The sequence below is a fragment of the Mobula hypostoma genome, chromosome 2 (assembly GCF_963921235.1).
Source record: "Mobula hypostoma chromosome 2, sMobHyp1.1, whole genome shotgun sequence".
NCBI lineage: Eukaryota > Metazoa > Chordata > Chondrichthyes > Myliobatiformes > Myliobatidae > Mobula > Mobula hypostoma.
This window is the reverse complement of record NC_086098.1, coordinates 38,492,343-38,514,044: the sequence shown is the minus strand read 5'-3', so window position 1 is coordinate 38,514,044 and position 21,702 is coordinate 38,492,343. Positions and strand designations below refer to the sequence as shown.

At 41.4% G+C, this 21,702-nt stretch overlaps 1 protein-coding gene across 2 annotated transcripts in view; it reads right to left on the bottom strand.

Moving 5' to 3' along the window:
* The window catches only part of trim54 (tripartite motif containing 54), a 72,274-nt gene extending 52,144 nt beyond the window's left edge, over nt 1-20,130 (bottom strand). The window contains exons 1-4 of one of the 2 annotated variants that reach the window (XM_063035715.1): nt 19,866-20,130; nt 15,765-15,937; nt 12,252-12,423; nt 11,968-12,063 (exon numbers count right to left, since the gene is read on the bottom strand). In XM_063035715.1, the coding sequence (XP_062891785.1) occupies nt 11,968-12,063; nt 12,252-12,423; nt 15,765-15,937; nt 19,866-19,985 (561 nt within the window). In that variant the 5' untranslated portion in view covers nt 19,986-20,130. Of the gene's footprint in view, nt 1-11,967; nt 12,064-12,251; nt 12,424-15,764; nt 15,938-16,418; nt 16,696-19,865 lie in introns of those variants that run through there. The other variant, XM_063035708.1, reaches the window with a different exon arrangement.
* Nucleotides 20,131-21,702: the final 1,572 nt, after the last annotated feature.

Below are 21,702 nucleotides of genomic sequence, written 5' to 3'. Positions count from 1 at the left end.
ATACAATGATAGTGGTAGAAACTCACATAGAATACTCAATTAAAATATAAGTTGCGCCTTCTTCACACAATGAAGTATTTTGGCTGCATTAGATGTATGGCATTATTTTGAGTTTCATATAACCATATAGCAATTACAGCACGGAAACAGGCCATCTCGGCCTTTCTAGTCCCTGCCAAACTCTTACTCTCACCTAGTCCCACCGACCTGCACTCAGCCCATAACCCTCCATTCCTTTCCTGTCCATATAGCTGTCCAATTTAATTTTGTCTAACAATGTCCAATTTCATGTTGGAATTTCATAGTGGAAAACAAAATACTTTGTTGAAGAAATAATTAAAGTAAAGCTGAATTATTGTGTAATAATTATTATTAGCAATTTGGTTTAATTATGTTTTTGCAGAAATCAGAGGCTAATGCACAAATTTTGGGGTTCAAAAGTTTCCTGTCATTCATTCTTTGGGATTTCTTTTCTGCTTTGTGGATGTCTGCAAAGAGTAAGAATTTCAGTTTGTATACTGTATACATTTTCTGATATTAAATTGAACTATTAAACTTTATTTCCTTAAGCAACTGAAGATACCCAGTTTTGTTGAAGCATGAAGTCCTCCTGAAGTGAACCATATAAAAGCCAGAACATTTCAACTCCATCCATGCTTCGTGTTTCATTTAGAAAACTTCCAACCTAAAAGCACATTTAAGATTTTCAGAGGTGAAATATAGCCTCTGAACGAAGTCAAACACGTTCTCAAGTTGACATTAACTTTATTAGTCTCAAGTACATTGGAACATACAGTGAAATGCAACATCCGCGTCAATGACCAACACTATCCGAGGATGTGTCGGGGTAGCGCACAAGTGTCGCTGTGCTTCTGGAGCTAACATAGCATGCCCAGAACTTACTAATCCTAACCTATACATCTCTGGAATGGTGGGGGAACGCCAGAACACCCGGAGGAAGCCCACATAGTCAGAGGGAAAACGTACAAACTCCTTACAGACAGCAGCAGGAAATGAACCCTGATCCTCTGATCACTTACAGCTGGCGGTATCACGAAACCTACTAGTGAGCAGCTGACACTGACGCAATAACATTAAACAAGGCTATCCTTTGCTTTCAGGAGTGGTTTAAAAATGGATTTCTGAAATTACTGGATCACTTTTCAGAACCTACACCAGCAATCCAAGGAAAGAGTAGTATAAAAAAAAGCCAGGATGGCTGTTTGACACAGTTTTTTTCTTGCTGAAGTATATACTGTAGCCTGTGCTTTACTGAGACAGTTATAATCATGTGTTGTTCTATGCGGATTATACAACATTTAAATTTATTTGTCGCACATCGTCCAAATAAGACCTATCTGACCTCGAGAAAATATTAGTGAAATAGAAACTCAGGTGTTGGTAGGTGCCATGTTCATTGGCAATCAATAAAAAATGAGACACATTGATCTGTTGCAATGCTGGATTATCATAACTCGTTCTTTAGAGAGGTTAAAGTACTAACTAGTAAAAGAAAAATGTAAACAAAAACACGAGCTCCATTTCTGGATTCAAGGAACTACACTGCTTAAATGCTATTAGCCTATAACCAGGTTGTTAAAGTAATGATGTCATTCTCTTGGCTGGAACCTCAGTGTGGACTGACATTTCATATTAATGAAAGGTACACCAAACTTATTTATAGACTATCCCATGTCATCCATTATTTTCAAACAGCATACATTCTGGGGAAAAATAGATAGCATAAACTCCATTAATCACTTCAACAGAACATTACTGTAACAGAGTTTGCATCAATGCGACTGTCTCCACTCTATTGTGATAGACTACAGTATGTAATGAATTTTACCTAAAGCAACACTTCTAGTTTCTAGCAAAAAAAAAAGCATGTTTCTGAAAGAATAAGAAATATTCATCAGATTTACAGATTATAAGTGCAATCTGCAGGTAGCTTATTTTTTTAGGTAAAATTCATTACAAGCTCCATCATATTTTTTAAACTGTGCAAACTAAGAGATAAAGAAAGTACATGGAGACCATGCAAGTGTGCTTGCAAGCTAGAGACATATAAAAACCCAGTTTAGGTCCCGTGTATCTCATTGTGTCAACTGAAATGCAGCAATATGTTTTTATGTACCTTATTACATTAAGATTACATGAAGGTAGAGCAGTGGATGTAGTGTATATGGATTTCAGTAAGGCACTTGATAAGGTTCCCCATGCAAGGCTCTTTCAGAAAGTAAGGAGGCATGGGATCCAAGAAGATCTTGCTTTGTGGACCAAAATTGGTTTACCCACAGAAGGCAAAGCATGGTTGTAGATGGTTCATAGTCTGTATCGAGGACAGTGACCAGGGGTGTTCTGCAAGGATCTGTCCTGGGATCCCTTCTCTTTGTGATTTTTATAAATGACCTGGATGAGGAAGTAGAAGGGTGGGTTAATAAGTTTGATGATGACACAAAAGTTGGGGGTGTTGTGGATAATCTGGAGGTTGTCAGAGGTTCAGTGGGACCTCGATAGGATGCAGAACTGTGCTGAGAAGTGGCAGATGGAGTTCAACCCAGATGAGTGTGAAGTGGTTCATTTTGGTAGGTCAAATTTGAAGACAGAATATAGTATTAATGGTAGAACTCTTGGCAGTGTGGAGGATCTGAGAGATCTTGGGATCCAAATCCATAGAACACTCAAAGCTGCTGTTCAGGTTGACTCTGTGGTTAAGAAGGCATACGGTGTATTGGCCTTCATCAACCATGGGATTGAGTTTAAGAGCCATGAGTAATATCAAAGCTATGTAAGTCCTTAGTTAGACTCCACTTGGAATACTGTGTTCAGTTCTGGTCACCTCATTACAGAAAGGATGTGGATACTATAGAGAGAGTGCAGAGGAGGTTTACAAGGATGTTGCCTGGATTGGGGAGCATGCCTTATGAGAATAGGTTGAGTGAACTTGGCCTTTTCTCCTTGGAGCGACGGAGGATGAGAGGTGACCTGATAGAGGTGTATAAAATGATGAGAGGCATTGATTGTGTGGATAGCCAGAGGCTTTTTCCCAGGGCTGAAATGGCTAACACGAGGGGGCATAGTTTTAAAGTGCCTGGAATTAGGTACAAGGGGAATGTCAGAGGTAAGTTTTTTTTACACAGAAGGAGGTGGCTGTGTGGAATGCACTGCTAGCAACAGTGATAGAGGTGGATACAATAGGGTCTTTTAAGTGGCTCTTAGATACTTAGAAAAAGTAGCTCTTAAATACTTAGATAGCTTAGAAAAATAGAGGGTTACATGGTAGGGTAATTCTAGGCAGTTTCTAGAGTAGGTTACATAGTCAGCACAGCATTGTGGGCTGAAGGGCCTGTAATGTGCTGATTCTATGATAAGATTACACTGTGAAACTCCAGGGATGTTAAAGTCATGAATGAATTGTCTGAAATAATCCATGTGATCCAAAATTACACACTGTAATCAAAATGTACTTATCTTTATTCCTTGACAGTGACGCATTTACCTGAGATTTCCTTGCCTTTTAAACTTATTAACTTTGTTGCTTCACAGAGGCCTTAAGGCAAGATAGCTTTTGCCATATCATCTGTCTGTGAGGTCTAGAGGTGTTCCACTGAAGACAATGGAGGATCTTGGAGTAGCGTGGGCCCTGTAAGCTTGATACCGAACTGATATTCTCAGGCTTATGGTGTGATATCTCAAGCATGTATCTGGGCTGTGTTCACACTGTGCCTCCTACTATTTGCAGTGTTGGCAAACAAGATATCTGATGACTCATTTACCCACGCACCCAGTCCCGAGTAGCAACAAATTCTTCTCAAGCGTCTCCAAGTGGCAATATAAACACAACAGAATCTTAGAAGTATATTTAGGAACCTCTTTAAGTAGACAAAATTAGATTGGATTTCTCCTACCACTATTGAAAGATCTGAGATGGACGGAGGAACTAAATGCCTCACCCACTTTTAACCTTAGACCTGTTTTGTATACACTGTTTAAAAAGAAATGAAAGAATTTGAATATAGGTGGGGCCTTTCATATCTCTCTGAGAGCGTAACCCTTCTTCAAGCAGCAAACTTATACAAACAAAAAAATACAATAATTTGTTTTAGTAATGCTGATTGTGAGGTAAATGTGAGAGAAGAGCCAGTTCAACAATTCTTTTGTGAAAGGTGTAATTGTGTTCGAATGGGCAGGTGGAGGCTTGGTTTAACATTTCACACAAAAGGCCGCACCTCCTGTGTTGCAGTGCTCCCCCGGCTCTGCACGGAGCAGCAGCCGCAGCCTGGTTTTCTGTGGCCTGGTCTCCAGTGGGATTTGATGCCAGAATTTTGTAACCCAGAGGCTACAGCTTTGCAGGTGGGGCTGGGTGTTAGACAATTGGCAACAGAAACAGCTGCAAGTGGCAGAACCCCGCAATGCAGAGAAGGAAGGAGGCGAATCGTCCCTCCAACGAAAAGGGGCAACTGAATTCAAAAGTAAGTGGAGCAATTAATTAAACTTAAGGAATTAAAACTACATGGAGGGTCTTAACATTAAGGGCATTCTAAACACATTAAACAAAAATATAGCAATACATACTGTATAAATAATTGAATAAATGAAGATATTAAGGAAGTGTAAAACTATACAAAACCAGAAAAAAATCAGTGCACAGAGGAGTAAAGCACAGGAAGAAGCCTTCAGTCCTCGATGTTGTGCTGAACTGTTTAAGCTAATCACAGCTAATCCCTCCTGCCTGCGCACAATCCATATCCCTCTATTCGCTGTATGATCACGTGCCGCAGAGCCTCAAACACCTCAGATGTGCCTGCCTCCACAACCACCTCTGGCAGCACATTCCAGGCACCCAACATTCTGGGTAAAAATCCATCTCCCTCTCCACCCCACTGTAAATGCACACTCTCTGCTATTAGACGTTTTGACCCTGGGATAGAGATGCTGGCTGTCCGCTCATCTGCGATACTGGCCTCTCATAATTTTATAAAATTCTGTCAGATCTCCTCTCAGCTTCTGTTGCTCCAGAGAAAAAAATAATAATTCTGTCGCACTTCTCATTAAAGCACAGGTCCTCTAGTCCAGGCAGCATGCTAGTAAATCTCTTCTACACCAACTTCATAGCCTCCACATCTTTCCTGTAATGGGATGACTTGAACTAATTGACCAATAGGCAGATATAAATAAAAGTGAGATACAGTCTGCCATTTCTTTTTGAATTCCAAGAGGCTTTATTTGACTTACTTAGCCACAGTCAGAGGTATTGCCTGTTGTTCGCTGAGCTAGAGAAGTATGGCTGAGAGTTTCTATTCCACGACTGCACTTAAGACCATAAGACCATAAGATATAGGAGCAGAGTGAGGCCATTCAGCCCATCGAGTCCACTCACCATTTCATCATGGCTGATCCCGCATCCCACTCATTCCCATACAGCTGTCTTCTAGCCATATCCCTTGATACCCTGACTGATCAACTTCCACCTTAAATATACCCATGGATTTGGCCTACACCACAGTCTGTGGCAGTCCACAGATTCACTACTCTCTGACTAACAAAAATTTCTCCTCGTCTCCATTCTAAAAGGTCGTCCCTCAATTTTGAGTCTATGCCCTCTAGTTCTGGATACCCCCACCACAGGAAACATCCTCTCCATATCCACCCTATCTAGTCCTTTCAACATTCAGTAGGTTTCAATGAGATCCCCCTGCATTCTTCTAAATTCCAGTGAGTTACAGGCCTAAAGCTACCAAATGCTCCTCATCTGTTAACCCCTTCATTCCCAAAATCATCCTCGTGAACCTCCTCTGGACTCTCTCCAATGACAACACATCCTTTCTGAGATATGGGGCACAAAACTGTTGAATATTCTATTCCCCTTGAAATAAGTGCCAACAATGCCAACATTGCATTTGCTGCATTTACTTAACTTGTAAACTACCCTTCCGGGAGCCTTGCACTTGAACTCCTAAGTCCCTCTGCACCTCTGATGTTTGAACCTTCTCCCCATTTAGATAATAGTCTGCACTACTGTCCCTTTTACCAAAATATTGTATTGTACATTTTCCAAAACTGTATTCCATCTGCCACTTTTTTGCCCATTCTTCCAATTTGTCTAAATCCTGCTGCAATCGCATTGCTTCCTCAGCCCTACCTACCCCTCCACCTATCTTGGTATTATCTACAAACTTTGCCACAAAGCCAACAGCTCCATTATCCAAATCATTGACAAACGATGTGAAAAATAGCAGTCCCAATACTGATCCCAGAGGAATACCACTGGTCACCAGCAACCAACCAGAAAAAGCCACTTTCATTCCCACTCGCTGCTTCCTGGCTGTCAGCCATTCCTCTATCCATAGGATTTTAACTAGTTAAGCAGCCTCATGTGTGGCACTTCTGAAAATTCAAGTAAATGGCATCCATTGCCTCTCCTCTGTCCACTCCGCTTGTTACTTCCTTAAAAGCACTCTAACAGATATGTCTGTCAAGATTTCCCTTGATAGAAACCATGTTGACTTTGACTTATTTTATCATTAGTCTCCAAGTACCCCAAAACCTCATCCTTAGTAATTGACTTCAACACTTTCTCAACCACTGAGGTTAGGCTAACTGGTCTATAATTTCATTTCTTTTGCCCTCCTCCCTTCTGAAAGAGTGGAGTGACATTTGCAATCTTTCAGTCCTCCGGGACCATGCCTGAACCAAGTGATTCCTGAAAGATCATTACCAATGCATCCGTTATCTCTTCAGCAACCTCTCTCAGGATTCTGGGATGTAGTCCATCTGGTCCAGGTGACTGATCCACCTTAAGACCTTTTTCCTTTGTAATAGAAATGGTGCTCTCTCCTGCTCCCTGACAATCATGGACTTCTGGCACATTGCTAGTGTCTTCCACTGTAAATACTGAAGCAAAGTACTTATTAAGTTCATCTGCCATTTCTAGGTTCCCCATTACTATATCACCAGCATCATTTTCCAGTGATCCAATATCAACTTCCACCTCCCTTTTATTCTTTATATAACTGAAAAAACTTCTGGTATCTTGCTTTATATTATCAGCTAGTCTGCCCTCATATTTCATCTTTTCCCTTCTTATAGCTTTTTTAGTCTTATTTTGATGATTTTATACTTATACTTTATAGTCACCAAACAATTGATACTAGAACATACAATCGTCACAGCGATATTTGTTTCTGTGCTTCCCGCTCCCTGGAGTACAAATCGATAGTAAATATTAAAAATTTAAATTATAAATCATAAATAGAAAATAGAAAATGGAAAGTAAGGTAGTGTAAAAAAAACCGAGAGGCAGGTCTGGATATTTGGAGGGTACGACCTAGATCCAGGTCAGAATCAGTTCAGCAGTCTTATCACAGTTGGAAAGAAGCTGTTCCCAAATCTGGCCTTACGAATTTTCAAGCTCCTGAGCCTTCTCCCGGAGGGAAGAGGGACGAAAAGTGTGTTGGCTGGGTGGGTTGTGTCCTTGATTATCCTGGCAGCACTGCTTTGACAGCGTGCAGTGTAAAGTGAGTCCAAGGACGGAAGATTGGTTTGTGTGATGTGCTGGGCTGTGTTCACGATCTTCTGCAGCTTCTTCCGGTCTTGGACAGGACAACTTCCATACCAGGTTGTGATGCACCCTAGAAGAATGCTTTCTACGGTGCATCTATAAAAATTAGTGAGGGTTTTAGGGGACAGGCCAAATCCATTTTAAAAACTTTCCAATCATCCAACTTTCCCCACTCACTTTTGCTACCTTACATGTCCTTTCCTTGGTTTTATGCAGTCCTTCCCTTTCTTTGTCAGCCACAGTCGTCTAGCCCTGCCATTTGAGAACATCTTCCTCTGTGGGACACATCTATCCTGCGCCTTGTGAACTATTCCCAGAAACTTCGGCCATCTCTGTTCAGCTGTCATTCTCAGCAGTATCATCCTCCAATCCACCTGGGCAAGCTCCTCTCTCGTTCTTCTGTATTTGCCTTTATTCCATTGCAGTACTAACCCATTTGAGTTATGCTTCTCCCTCTCAAATTGCAGTATGAATCCAATCATACTATGATCGCTGTCTCCTAAGGGTTCCTTTACATTAAGCTCCTTCTTGGTTATTACTCAACTCCCAATGTAGGAGAGCCTTTCCTCGAGACAGCTCAAGCACAACCTGCTCTATGAAGCTATCCCATAGGTTTTAACAAACTCCCTCTCTTGTGATCTGACACCAACCTGATTTTCCCAATTCTCTTGCATATTGAAGTCCCCCATTACTATTGTGACATTACCCTTATTACATGCCCTTTTCCAGCTCCCTTTGCAATCTCAACCCCACATCTTGGCTACAATTTGGAGGCCTATATTTGATCACCATAATGTTCTTTTTTACCCTTACAGTTTCTTAATTCCACCCACAGAGATTCAAAATTCTCTGACCCTATGTCACCTCTTTCTAAAGATGTGATTCTATCTCTTACCAACAAAGCCACACCAGCACCTATGCCTTCCTGCCTCTGCTTTGGATGCAAAGTGTCTTTTGATGTTGAGCTCCCAACTATGTCCTTCTTTCAGCCACAACTCAGTGATGCCCACAATATTATACTGACCAATCTCCAATTGCCAAGAGTTCATCCACCTAATTCCAAATGCCACAAGCATTTAAACACAGCACCTTCAGTCCTGCATTCTTTCGTCTTTTGAATTTTGCCTCTGTGGTACGATTTAACTCATTGCCCTTTCTGCATTTGTACCCAATCATTGGCTTGTCCTTCCTTACATTCATGTTACCCCATCATCTACTTGTAAACCTGCTGACTCATCCTTGGCTCTATCATACTGGTTCCCATCCCCCTGCCATATGAGTTTAAAGCCATTGCAACAGCACTAGTAAACCTGCCCACAAGAGTATTGGTCCCGCTCGGATTCAAGTGCAACCTGTCCCTTTTGTACAGGTCCCACCTGCTGCAGAAGAGGTCTCAATTATCCAGAAATCTGAATTCCTGCCTCTTGTTCCATTTCTCCAGCCACACATTTATCTGCCACCTCATTCTATTCCTATCTTCACTGTTGGGTGGCACGGGCAGCAATCCTGAGATTACTACCTTTGAGGTCCTGCTTCTCAGCTTCCTTCCTAACTCCCTGTATTCTTTTTTTCAGACCTTCCTCCCTTTTTCTGTCTAGGTCATTGGTACCACTATGTACCATGGCTTCCGGCTGCTCACCCTCCCTTTTCAGGATATTGAACAATTCTATCAAATTTGTCAAGCAAGATTTCCCATTGCAGAAATCATGCTAACTTTGACTTATTTTACCATTAGTCTCCAAGTACCCCGAAACTTCATCCTTAATAAGCTTCTTTACATTAAGCTCCCTAATCTAAGATAGTCTTTCCCTGAGTAGGCTCAAGCACAAGCTGCTCTAAAGAGCCATCTCAGAAGCATTCCACAAATTCCCTCTTTTATGATCAGACCGCAACCTGATTTTCCCAATCCCCTTGCATAATTGAAGTCCCCCATTACAATTGTGCCATTATCCTTATTACATGCCTTTTCCAGCTCCCTTTGCAATCTCAATCCCACATTTTGGCTACTATTTGGAGGCTTATATATGATTCTCATCACGGTTTTTTAACCCTTGTAGTTTCTTAACTCCACCCACAAAGATTCAACATCCTCTGACCCTATGTCACCTCTTTCTATAGATGTAATCCCATCTTTTACCAACAGAGCCACACCTCCACCTATGCCTTCCTGCTCAACCTTTTGATACAAAATATATCATTTGATACACTTTGATATCCTTTGCAGAGGGTGCAGGAGTTGAGGGAGTGGGTGCCCTGCACTGGGATAGAAAGAGGCTGGTAATGACAGCAATCTCCAGGGGAAAGTATTCCCAAAATAATTTTCAGTGTCACAGTCCAGCAAGCGTGACAAATCCTTGAGGAATTTCAGCTAAGAACACACATGGGACCATGAGTCAAAACAACAGAATGAGATAGAAATATTTTGGTTCATAAGGAATAAGAATTTATAAAGATGTCCTTCTCTTAACAGCACAATTTTAAAACAGTAGCCAGAACAAACTTAATTATATATTCAAAATCACGTGACGGTGGGGGAAGAGTTTCCAACAGGAAGTGTTAACTCTATCAGTCTACCCACAGATAGAACTTGATCTACTCTATACATACAGCATTTTCTGTTTTTGTTTTAATTGTATGTAGAATTTGGAGTGAAGGATGTGTATTTCGTTTAAAAATTGAAGGGAATACTTTCGCTATTTGCATGCTAATGCCAACATAATTTGACCTACTTAACCAAGTGAAAGATTCTTAAATCCTCATTCTCTAGAAACCAACATGTCTTCCAGTTCTCTTGGTGCACACCTCCCCTTGCACAATCATTCAAACTTCCCACTGGTTAATCTCCCCATTCAGACAGGTTCCACTGCTGCTATAATTCACCGATTCTTCAAAACATACACCGTATACCAGAAAGTGACTATTTTCCTCTTCACATGAACAGCCACACAATTATCGCCTTAACATGTCTGTTATTGTAATATACAATAACCATCCTTGTCTGTCAGTCACCCAATTTGTTCTTACACAGGTTAATTGCACTGGTAGCTCTCAATATTCAAGAATTAAATAATTAGTTTTGTTATAATTGTACTTTTTTATAAGGTGGCTAATTGTTTGTGTGGAACAACAAATCAATAATGACAAACTGAGTATTAAAGGATTGTTGGCAACAAATTCCCTATTACCTCTAGGTTATTATCCAGAGGTCAAACATAATTTTAACAAACTCATTCTCAGATCATAGCTGCACAGCTTTTGAAAAAAATCACAGTTAACGAGAAACAGACATTATTGCATTTTTTAACGAACATATTCTACCATTCAGCCCATGAGTTCAAAGAACAGTTACTTAGGCAATACCCCGAAGTCAGATTTATTTAATTTCCACTAAAGCATTTTCTTTCCAGTCAGATTTTCTTTTCTTATTCTTTTTCCTTCCTCCCCACACACACTCTCCTCTTCACCGTGTGAACAGTGTCTTAAGAACATTGGGGGGCGGGGGACAAAATTTAATGTTTAAAGCAGGAATGATAAGGGTCAAGGATTCAGTTTAGAAAATCCTCTCTATCACCTTGCAACTTGGAGATGTTAGCAAAGCAATTTTATAATATGATATGAGAGATTGGTATTTACTAAAGGTCTTTCTTTAAACACATTTTTGCCAGATACTATGACACAAAATAACACATGTTCACAGAGGAAAAATATATTAATCTACATCCTTTAATGACAAGAAACTTCATGCTACTTTGCTGCAGATCTGCCACACACTGTAAGGAGTTGTCATTGTCGAAAAGGCACAGCTCACCAGCTACTTGCTCTCATTGCTATTTTCGGCATTTTTGTTGTCAAATTTCTGGTAGCTGAAGACAGGCTAAAAATTTCCTATAGTTCCTCATTTGATGTTCTTATACAGCAACAGCAACGTGTATTCCAGAAGAGTCTTTAACATGCAAAACAAATGCTTCCCAAGACCAGATCTGACAGCCAATCAGATATTAGGATAAACAAGCAAGAGCTGGATCAAAGGAATGTCTAATGATAGGAAAGATGGAGAGATTGAAGAAGAAAATTACAGACCTAAGGACCTTGGTAGCTGAAGATATGGTCACATCTGAGGGAATGAGTTGCTCATTAAAGTCAGAGTGGAGAAGAACTTCAGAGCTGGAGCAGAATGCAAATGCAGAGGCAAGTCCAGGAAATGAAAACGAGAAAGGCTTTTAACCTGGGCTTTTGTCTGAGTGGAAGTGAATGCACACTGGCAGACACAGGAACAATCAGTGTGATGAAGAACTATTGTAAACATGGAACGTTTGATCAGTTGAACAGATAATACACTACAAGACAAAGAGTAGTTATTCCGTGAGCTAAGTAACAGATATTTTTGACATGCAGTTGCTTACCTCAATGGTTTTACAGATTTCTTCCAGCTGGGTAATAATTGCCTGGATTCTGTCATTTCCGGCCACAAGCATTGCAATTCCATCACTGAGCTCAGTCTGTGAAGAATAGGAATAATTGTCAGACCATTCCAGGCAGCAGCAGTGACATGTTTGTCCATGGCTTGAACATTTTCTCTGACATCTTAACAACTCCTTTAAGATAAGTTAGTGGCATTTTTTTTAAAAGATACAATAGCAAAACACTAGCTAGGGATACCGATTTTTGTTAAAGAACTCCAACATACCTTTTGACGTTTGTAGACATTTTGCAGAGGTGCCACTTCACAATCTTTATGAGCACCAAAGACTTTGCACATTGAGCAGGTTGGAACCTCGCAGGTTAGGCAGTAGATATTAATCTTTTCATCTTCATGCTCTTCACACATTAACTGCTGGTCTGGCTTGGTGTGCAGAGGCCTGAAGAAAATTATTAGTGAAAAGTGCAAAGTGCCACAATGGGAAATATTGGGAACTAAAAGAACGAGTCATTTCATTTCTCTTGAGATGATTGCCTCCCCCACCTTTAGGTAATGTCTTCTCACCTCCATGAACAGATACTCCTCCTCCCACATCACCTCACCCACTTATCCTCGGCCGTCCCCTCTGACATCCACTGCCTCTCCATCACCCCAGCCCCACACACCTAACACCAGAACCTTTATTGGGAGGTGCTCAATGCAATGAATTGCCAAGGCCATTGCAATTTCCTGTGCTAACTCTTGGTCACCTAGGAAGGAAATTTGATTATTTAGCCTCCTTCATGATCTTTCTTTTAGGCTCATCTCTCAGATAAGGAGGAAGAATTTAAAAAATGGAGGAAGTATAGAAAGCATGTTGTCAAGATGCAGCAGCGAGTGATTCATATAGTTCCGCTGTTTTGAGTTGGGAGAAGCAAAAAGATCCCTAGAGTGAGGAGGAAGAAATAGAGTTAGAATTGATATTAACAATAAACCTCAAGGAATTAAGCCATAGTGAAAGTCAAATTAAAGTATGTATAACGATATACTAACTTGAGATCCAATTTCTTGCAGGCATTTATAGGAAAATAAAGAAATTCAATATAATTTTTGAGAAACTATACGTAAACAAAGACTGATAATCAATGTGCAAAAGACAAGTTATACAAATAAAGAAATGAGTAATACTGAGAACATGAGTGGTGGAGACCTTGAAAGTGAGTCAGTAGTTTGTGGAATCAGTTCAGATTTGAGATGAATGAAGATATTCACACTGGTTCAGGAGCCTGATGATTGAAGGTAATAACTGTCCCTAAACCTGGTGGAGTAGGACTTAGGGCTCTTGTACCTCCCGCTTGATCGTAGTAGCAAGAAGAAATCATGCCCTGGATGATGGGGCTCCTTGATGGAAGAAGATGGCGCGGGGAACAATGCTATCACGAGCAACATCCTCAAGTTGGCCCGCAAAACTACTTCTTTCACTTCCTTTTCTTTCAAATATAGTTCTGCAATGTTGGAGCCTGTGATCTACAGTTTGATGGTGTACTTTCAGGCCAATTGAGTCATTTGGTGGTTTGCTGTCTTTGAGAGTGTTCTGGGAGGTAAGCGGCCTCCTCGAGGCCTAAAGGTTTGGAGACTGGGCACGAGCCCATGATCGACCCCATTTCTCACCGATCTCGCCAATTAAAGCATCGAGGAAAATTGAAAACTCTGAGGCGAATGCAGAAGATGAATGGGTGTCCAACCTCTCGCTCGCTGCTGCCAGAGAAGATGTCTTCATGCGACGGTCTCTCTCACTGCTCCCAAAGGAAGGTCCCTGCATTCAAATGGTCTCTCTCTCCCGATGCTGTCGGAGGATGGTCCCAGAGCAAGGTACAATCAATGCGGTTGTAGATTGGACTGTAGTTCACATTATGTTGTGTCTTCTGGTTTCCCGTCGTTCCCCTTTTCTGTTGCTATCTTTGAGCAACTTTGAATCAGGGCGGCCTGCAGATAATGAATACTGAGCTGAACTTAATATGGACTCTTTAGTTTTTGTGCTTTATATTCTGTGTATTTGCCCATTCTTTTTTGTCGCTGTGCAGGATTTGTTTTCTGCGCATGAAGTGGGGTACGGGGAGCAGGGGTGGAGCAGTGGGGGGGGGGAGTTGATGCTTTTCTCTGAATGGGTTCCATGGCCTTCTTTCATTTCCATTTTTAAATTTTTTATTAATTATTATTGAAGATCAACAAAAAACATTAAAGTAATCAAGTCAACATGTCAATTTGTACAATGAGGAATTAAATTACCAAATAACCGATTAACAAAGCTAAACAATACATCAATAATAAGAAGAAAAAATAAAGTGTTAAGAATTTTTTTTAGGAAAAAAAGAACCCCTACTAACTAAAACAAAAAAAACGTCCCTGCTAACAAAAAAAAACAAAAAAAACCATTGGGAGGACAACCCCAGAGCTATACGCCATACAAGCTTCCATAAAAGAAAAACATCAATCCACCAACTCAAATTCATTTAAACAAGAATCAGAAGGAAACCATCTTAATTAACTCAAATCAAGTGATAGTAGCGGGCAAAAGAACCCCACCTTTTCTCTGAGGCCTCCGTCGGTCAGAGTCAACCATGGATGTTGCATCCCAGCTGTCTAGATACACAAGCCTGGGCAGTACGATAAGGATAGCAAGCTGTTGCCCATGTAGCAAGCTCACCCTCTCCATGCATCCGATGAACTCAAAGGGCCGGCAGACACCCATACGGTTTGGTACCAGCAGCATCGCAAGAGTTGCCAGTCAGCATTGAGCTCAATGGTGGGACTGCCTTAGGGACTCCAGCTCCGGATTTTTCCCTCGGGATTTACTCCCAAAGCCTTCCCCAACTGGACTCCCTAAGGCAGTCCTACATTGAGCTTGCTACATGGGCAACAGCTTGCTCTCCATATCGTACTGCCCAGGCTGGTGTATCTAGACAGCTGGGATGCAATATCAATAGTCAACTCTGACCGACGGAGGCCTCAGAGCTTTAAGTGAAATAATGGTTAAACAATTTTAATATCCCAGGCTTGATTCATCCATCCATCCAGCATTCTCTTTGACTTTCTACCATCAGGCAGGAGACTATGATGCATAAAGACAAGAACAATCAGGATGAAAACAACCTCTTCCCCCAGGCCACTGGGCTTCTGAACTCCCAGCTGCATTGTATTTGAAGTGTCACTGGTTAATCTGCCCCATACCTTACGGTTTGTTATTCATCTGTAGATTTTTATCCTTATCTTCATAAGTTATTGTCTGTTATGTGTACTACTGTGCTTTACACCCTGGTTCGGAGAAACGTCATCTCGTTTCTATATGGTTTGATACGTTACATATGTGTATATAGTTGAATGACAATAAACTTGAATTGATGCTCAACTCACTTCACCTCCTTCATGACTTTCAATCTTGTTGCTTTCTACATTTTTAACCATTCTTATTTGGATTCCCATATTGCAGAATATTTTACTTCTGATTTCCCATTCACAAGGGTCAGTGCTATTTCCCCTTTCCCACTAATTATTGAATCATGGAATGGCACTGCTGGAAAAATACCTTTTTATGTTAATCTTTCCTCCCACCTCCCCCCAGCTCTGCTGGCAAGACTATGGCTTTAAGATGATGGTACAGTTCATGAGAGGGCAAATGAGAAAACAAAAGGCAAACTCAAACAAAACCATGTTTCATATAAATATATTTTCAAAACATTCACTGAAGTATTTTGACTCTGTTTGCCCGACTGCCTCTATAAATAAAGTACGTTGTGCAACCTGGATGATTCTTGTTTGTAGATGTCAATGATATTTTCCACCAGGAGGTTTCTCTGCAGGCCGTAAACCCCATGGCGATCCAACACGACCTCATGCCGGCAGGAAGGGCAGCGAAAGCGGCCTCCTGAAGGTACTGTTGTGGAACCCCTCGACTGCCAGAAGGGGTTGGATGCCTAGGAACGAGATATCATATGGTTATGTCAATTAACCCCAATAATCAGTTCACTAAATGATTCAGCTATTGTTCTCAGAACACATATCCTTTCTCAAGATTTCTGTTTTGATAACTTTCTTCCATTTCACAAACATCCACTTCAATGGTAGTAATATCTTACACAAGAATGTTTCTATTTTTAAACAGCTGATCTATATTTGATTGTTATTTCTTCCACTTCTCTGGCCATGTTAGTGTCCTGAGTGTATTTCCTTTGTTATTTTCTTTTCCTCATTATGCAGTTTTGTTTCCTTAAAGCTCAAATCGAAAATGTCAGTAAAGCTGTCTTTTCAGATATTGAAGTGCAGTGCAAACATGTCTTGTTTGATCAAAAAGTTCACTCATCTTACTGAAAGTATAAATGCTGTTAACGTTCATCTGTTCAAAATAAATTAACAATTACACCACATCCAATTAATAACAATCAATGAAACACATACCTGGAAAATATCATTGGCACATTTTCTGCATAAATTATGCTGGCATGGTAAAATTACTACTGGCTTTGTGAACATTTCCAGACAGATAGGACAAATAAGTTGTTTCTCCAAACTGTCCATTGTCTGTGCATCTCCGAGCATCGGCTTGAAGCCCACTGCGAGGTTCATCCCCGAAAAGACTTATCGGTAAAGTAATAATTAAATTTCTTCCTCTTTTCAGAGCTCTCTTTTCTTCTTCCTTTCTCTCTTAACTCACAGGCTAACTGATGGACAAACAGTTAAATTTAGAACAGCTTGTCAGAGGATTGCAACAAGTCACATGGCCCAACGGTTAAGTGCTCGGCATTCCACGCTCCATATTTATCTCATGAAATGAGAGACTGGGATGTGGAAGAGCCATTTGTTCAGCAGTTCGTTTCACTGTCAACTGACCATTACTCATGAAGTATGCTACAGATTAAATATAAACTCTTCAAACTGAGTTCATTCCATATGCTTTTGAATCAATGCCTTAAATTTAAATCGAATCTTAAATCATGAAATTAAATCCATAGAGGAAAAAAAGCTAATTGTTCCTAACACCTAACAGGCATTTCAAATAGATACTGTCTATTGCACGTGTCATTCTCCACAACAATTTGTCATCATTAAATCAATACTTCTAACTTTACTTGATAACAATCAATGTGCGAACAATCCAATATAATTAATTGCCACATCCCACACAATGATGCAGTGTGCCTTAATTAGAACCATAGAATACTACAGCACAAAAATAGGCTCTTCAGCCCATCTAGTCCATGCCAAAATGTTGTTTGACCTAGTCCTATCAATTGTGTCTGGAGCATAGCCCTCCATAACCCTCCCAACCATGTACTTATCTAATCTTCTCGTAACAGTTCTAATTTAATTTGCATCCACTACTTCAGCTGGCAGCTTGTTCCAGACATGCACCACTGACTGAGTGAAGAAGTTCTCCCTCAGGTTCCCTTTAAATATTTCACCATTCATCTTTAAACTATCACCTCTCGTTCGAGTCTCACCCAACTTCAGCAGAAAACAATCTGCTTACATTTTCCCTATCTATATCCAGAATTTTGTATACCTCTATCAACTCTACCCTTATTTTCCTACACTCCAGGGAATAAAGTCCTAACTATTCAGCTTTTCCCCTCTCACTCAACTCCGGGCACATCCTTGTACATTTTCTCCGAACTCCTTCAAACTTACTGAGGTAGATGACCAGAACTGCACACAATAGTCCAAATTTGGCTTCACCAACATCTTATACAACTTCAACATTCCATCCGATTCCTATACTCAGTACTCTGATTTACAGAAACCAATGTGCCAAAAGCTCTCTTTACCACCCTATCTGCATGTGACACCGCTTTCAAGGAATTATGGGTCTGTTTTCCCAAATCCCTTTGTTCTACCACACACCTCAGTGCCCAACCATTCACCATGTCCCGTCTGCATTAAACTCCATCTGCCATTTCTCAGCCCATTTTTCCAGCTGGTTCAGATCCCACTGCAAGTTTGATAGCCTTCCTCTTTGTCCACTACACCCCCAATCTTTGTTTCATCTGCAAACTTGCTGAGTTAGTTTACTGCATTATCATTCAAATCATTAATAAACATGACAAATAACAATGGACCAGCACCAGTCTACAACACACCCAGAGTCACAGGCCTCCAGTCAGAGAGGCAACCATCTACTGGCACTCTCTGGCTCCTCAGCATTTCCTTCATTGTTGTAGCAGCTGGCCGGCGGTTCAGAGGAGAGGCCATTGGACGCGCCGTCAGGCCGCGCAAGGAGGCGGATTGGAGGAGCCGACGTGAGTGCAGACCTTACTGCTGCCTGTCATTCGAAGGCACCAGAGTTGGTGTGCAAAGGTGGCATGCAGTGAAATAGTGAGTGACTGTCTGTCGTGGACATTCCTTTTGCGATCGCAAGACCCTGTTGGATATTGATTGCCACGGCCTGTTTTCCTTGTTTGGTAGTGAAATGTAGTGTGGCTTCTGTGCCCAGTTGTGGGTGGTCTCGCCTGCCAGTGCTGCCCTCCTTTGTTGGATTGGTGGAATTACAGACCGGACTATTCACAACCATCAATTTGTGGGACTTGTTGCTCAGGGTCTTGGATTAAAAATGTGTGTCCTTGTGTGACTAAGTTCTTTTTCTCTTTTTTGTTATCTTGAATGCGTGTGTACGGTTATGCACCTTGGCCCCAGAGGGACGCTGTCTCGTTTAACTGTATCAATGTATGGTTTAAATGATGATTAAATCACAGACAAGAGAAAATCTGCAGATGCTGGAAATCCAAGCAATACACACACACAAATGCTGGAGGAACTCAGCAGGCCAGGCAGCATCTATGGAAAAGAGTACAGTCGACGTTTCAGGTCGAAACTCTTCGGCAGAACTGGAGGAAAAAAGCTGAGGGGTAGGGTTGGGGTTAGGGGTTGGGGGTTGGGGAGTAGGAGTAGGAGTAGGAGTAGGAGTAAATCTGCTCCTCAGCTTTTTCCTCCAGTTCTGCCGAAGGGTTTCAGCCTCAAATGTCGACTGCACTTTAGTGGTGGGATCCCGGGTCCAATATATTATTCTCCGTAACTTCCGCCACCTCCAGCGGGATCCCACCACTAAGCACATCTTTCCCTCCCCACCTCTCTCTGCTTTCCGCAGGGATCACTCCCTACGCGACTCCCTTGTCCATTCGTCCCCCCCATCCCTCCCCACTGATCTCCCTCCTGGCACTTATCCGTGTAAGCGGAACAAGTGCTACACATGCCTTTACACTTCCTCCCTTACCACCATTCAGGGCCCCAAACAGTCCTTCCAGGTGAGGCATCACTTCACCTGTGAGTCGACTGGGGTGATATACTGCGTCCGGTGCTCCCGATGTGGCCTTTTATATATTGGTGAGACCCGACGCAGACTGGGAGACCGCTTCGCTGAACATCTACGCTCTGTCCGCCAGAGAAAGCAGGATCTCCCAGTGGCCACACATTTTAATTCCACATCCCATTCCCATTCTGACATGTCTATCCACGGCCTCCTCTACTGTAAAGATGAAGCCACACTCAGGTTGGAGGAACAACACCTTATATTCCGTCTGGGTAGCCTCCAACCTGATGACATGAACATCGACTTCTCTAACTTCCGCTAGGCCCCACCTCCCCCTCGTACCCCATCTGTTACTCATTTTTATGCACACATTCTTTCTCTCACTCTCCTTTTTCTCCCTCTGTCCCTCTGAATATATCTCTTGCCCATCCTCTGGGTCACCCCCCCCCCGTCTTTCTTCCCGGACCTCCTGTCCCATGATCCTCTCGTATCCCCTTTTGCCTATCACCTGTCCAGCTCTCGGCTCTATCCCTCCCCCTCCTGTCTTCTCCTATCATTTTGCATCTCCCCCTCCCCCTCCAACTTTCAAATCTCTTACTCACTCTTCCTTCAGTTAGTCCTGACGAAGGGTCTCGGCCTGAAACGTCGACTGCGCCTCTTCCTATAGATGCTGCTTGGCCTGCTGCGTTCATAAGCAACACATATATTTTTGAACTATTCATTTTTGTAATTAATAATAAGTTTTGTTTTTGCAGCCTACTGCTGCTGCAAGACAATAAAAGCTAGAGATATTAGAACTCATTCTGACTGCAGAGTTTGCATTTGCAATGCTGGCCTTGTTAAGCCAGAATGCTCAACACCAGAGTGGAAGCAAGTCATCCCCAGTCCAAAGGGATTACTTATGTAGTCATGAAAACTCAATATTAAAGCTTGTGGATTAAATTCATGAACATATAACTTAGCAATGATTTATGTAAATTATAATTACATCCCTAGCTGTAAACATGGTGATTTCTGCAAATCATTCTTCAATCTGCCTGGAGAATTCTCCCCTTTAGAGTTTTTTTTAATATGACTAAGCTTTTACAAATAACATGAATTACCATATTTAACAACAATTAAAAGACAAGCCATTAAGATCCCAGTGTTCAAGGTTGCTTTACATTCTGAATGCTAAATCTCGTTGCATCTCAACACATTTGAAAAAAATCTATCTACCCAAGTACAAAACAGTTAATGGTTTACATTGATACATAACATTATTATGACTAGGGTTAACGATTCACTTATGTCCAGTGCTGATCTCAGACAAACATGTATTAAAATGCAGACAAATGTGAACCAAAAGGGGAGAAAGGAGAAGTGGTGGAATTTCAAAAGAGATAGTCAAAACAAAAGTTGATAGGGGTGGGCCATGCTTGGTAATGGGTAAATAAGGAAACAAAAGACAATCGGCCTTCAATAGGAAGAGCACAATCGTTACCTGAAGTATGTAAACAATGATGTTAAGTGTGATTTTTAGAGTCACAAGGCCCTGGTCCCACAACAGGAAGGAGGCTTCTTTGGAATAGTACGTTATGTGGTGGATTAAAGTCAAAGTGATAAAGAATCAGTGTGGCAAGTGATCAGAAGTTTGAAGACTGAATGGAAATGTTCAACAAACTTGCTACGACATAATATGGCTTTGATTCCAAAATACTGTAACATTAAGGCTGATTTATACTTGTGCGTCAAATGTACGCCGTAGGTACTGCGTACCCTACGCCGTAGGGTGATGTGCACCTCCCCAAAAATGTAACTCATGTGTCGCGGCGACGCAGACCGTAACAACTGTGATTGGTCCGCTTGGTAGCATCGCATTTCCTCATACGCATTTCCAGTTGCTTTTCTCCGCTATGTCTGTACACTGATTTGAAATAAATGGTCAGAGACAACGAACCAAATCGTCAAATCTACCTACCTACGTCCGAAAATATTTGAAATGCATTTCCTCGTCCATGTCTCTCACGAAGAAACTCAACACAGTGGCATAGAAACCCCACCGCCAACTAGCATCTTGGCGGTGAATTGCAGAGCAACACAGACACAACTACGCATGCTCGTTACGGCATAGGGCTACGCAAAAGTATAAATCAGGTGTAGGATACGTCGTAGCCCATATGCACAAGTATAAATCAGCCTTTAGTTTTGACCGTTAAAAATACATTAGAAAAGAAAGTTTGGACATGCATAAACATCAGTTAAAATATACACAATGTAAAACAAAACACTTCAGGAAGGGAGGTGGTACACATGTTCCTGCTTACACCAATGGTACAGAGTTCATAGGGTTGAGAGCTTCAAGTTCCTAGCAGTCACCAAAAGCCTGCCCTACTATGATAACATAAGTCAAGAAAGTTTACCAGCACCTCTACTTCCTCAGGAGGCATGTCTCCTTTG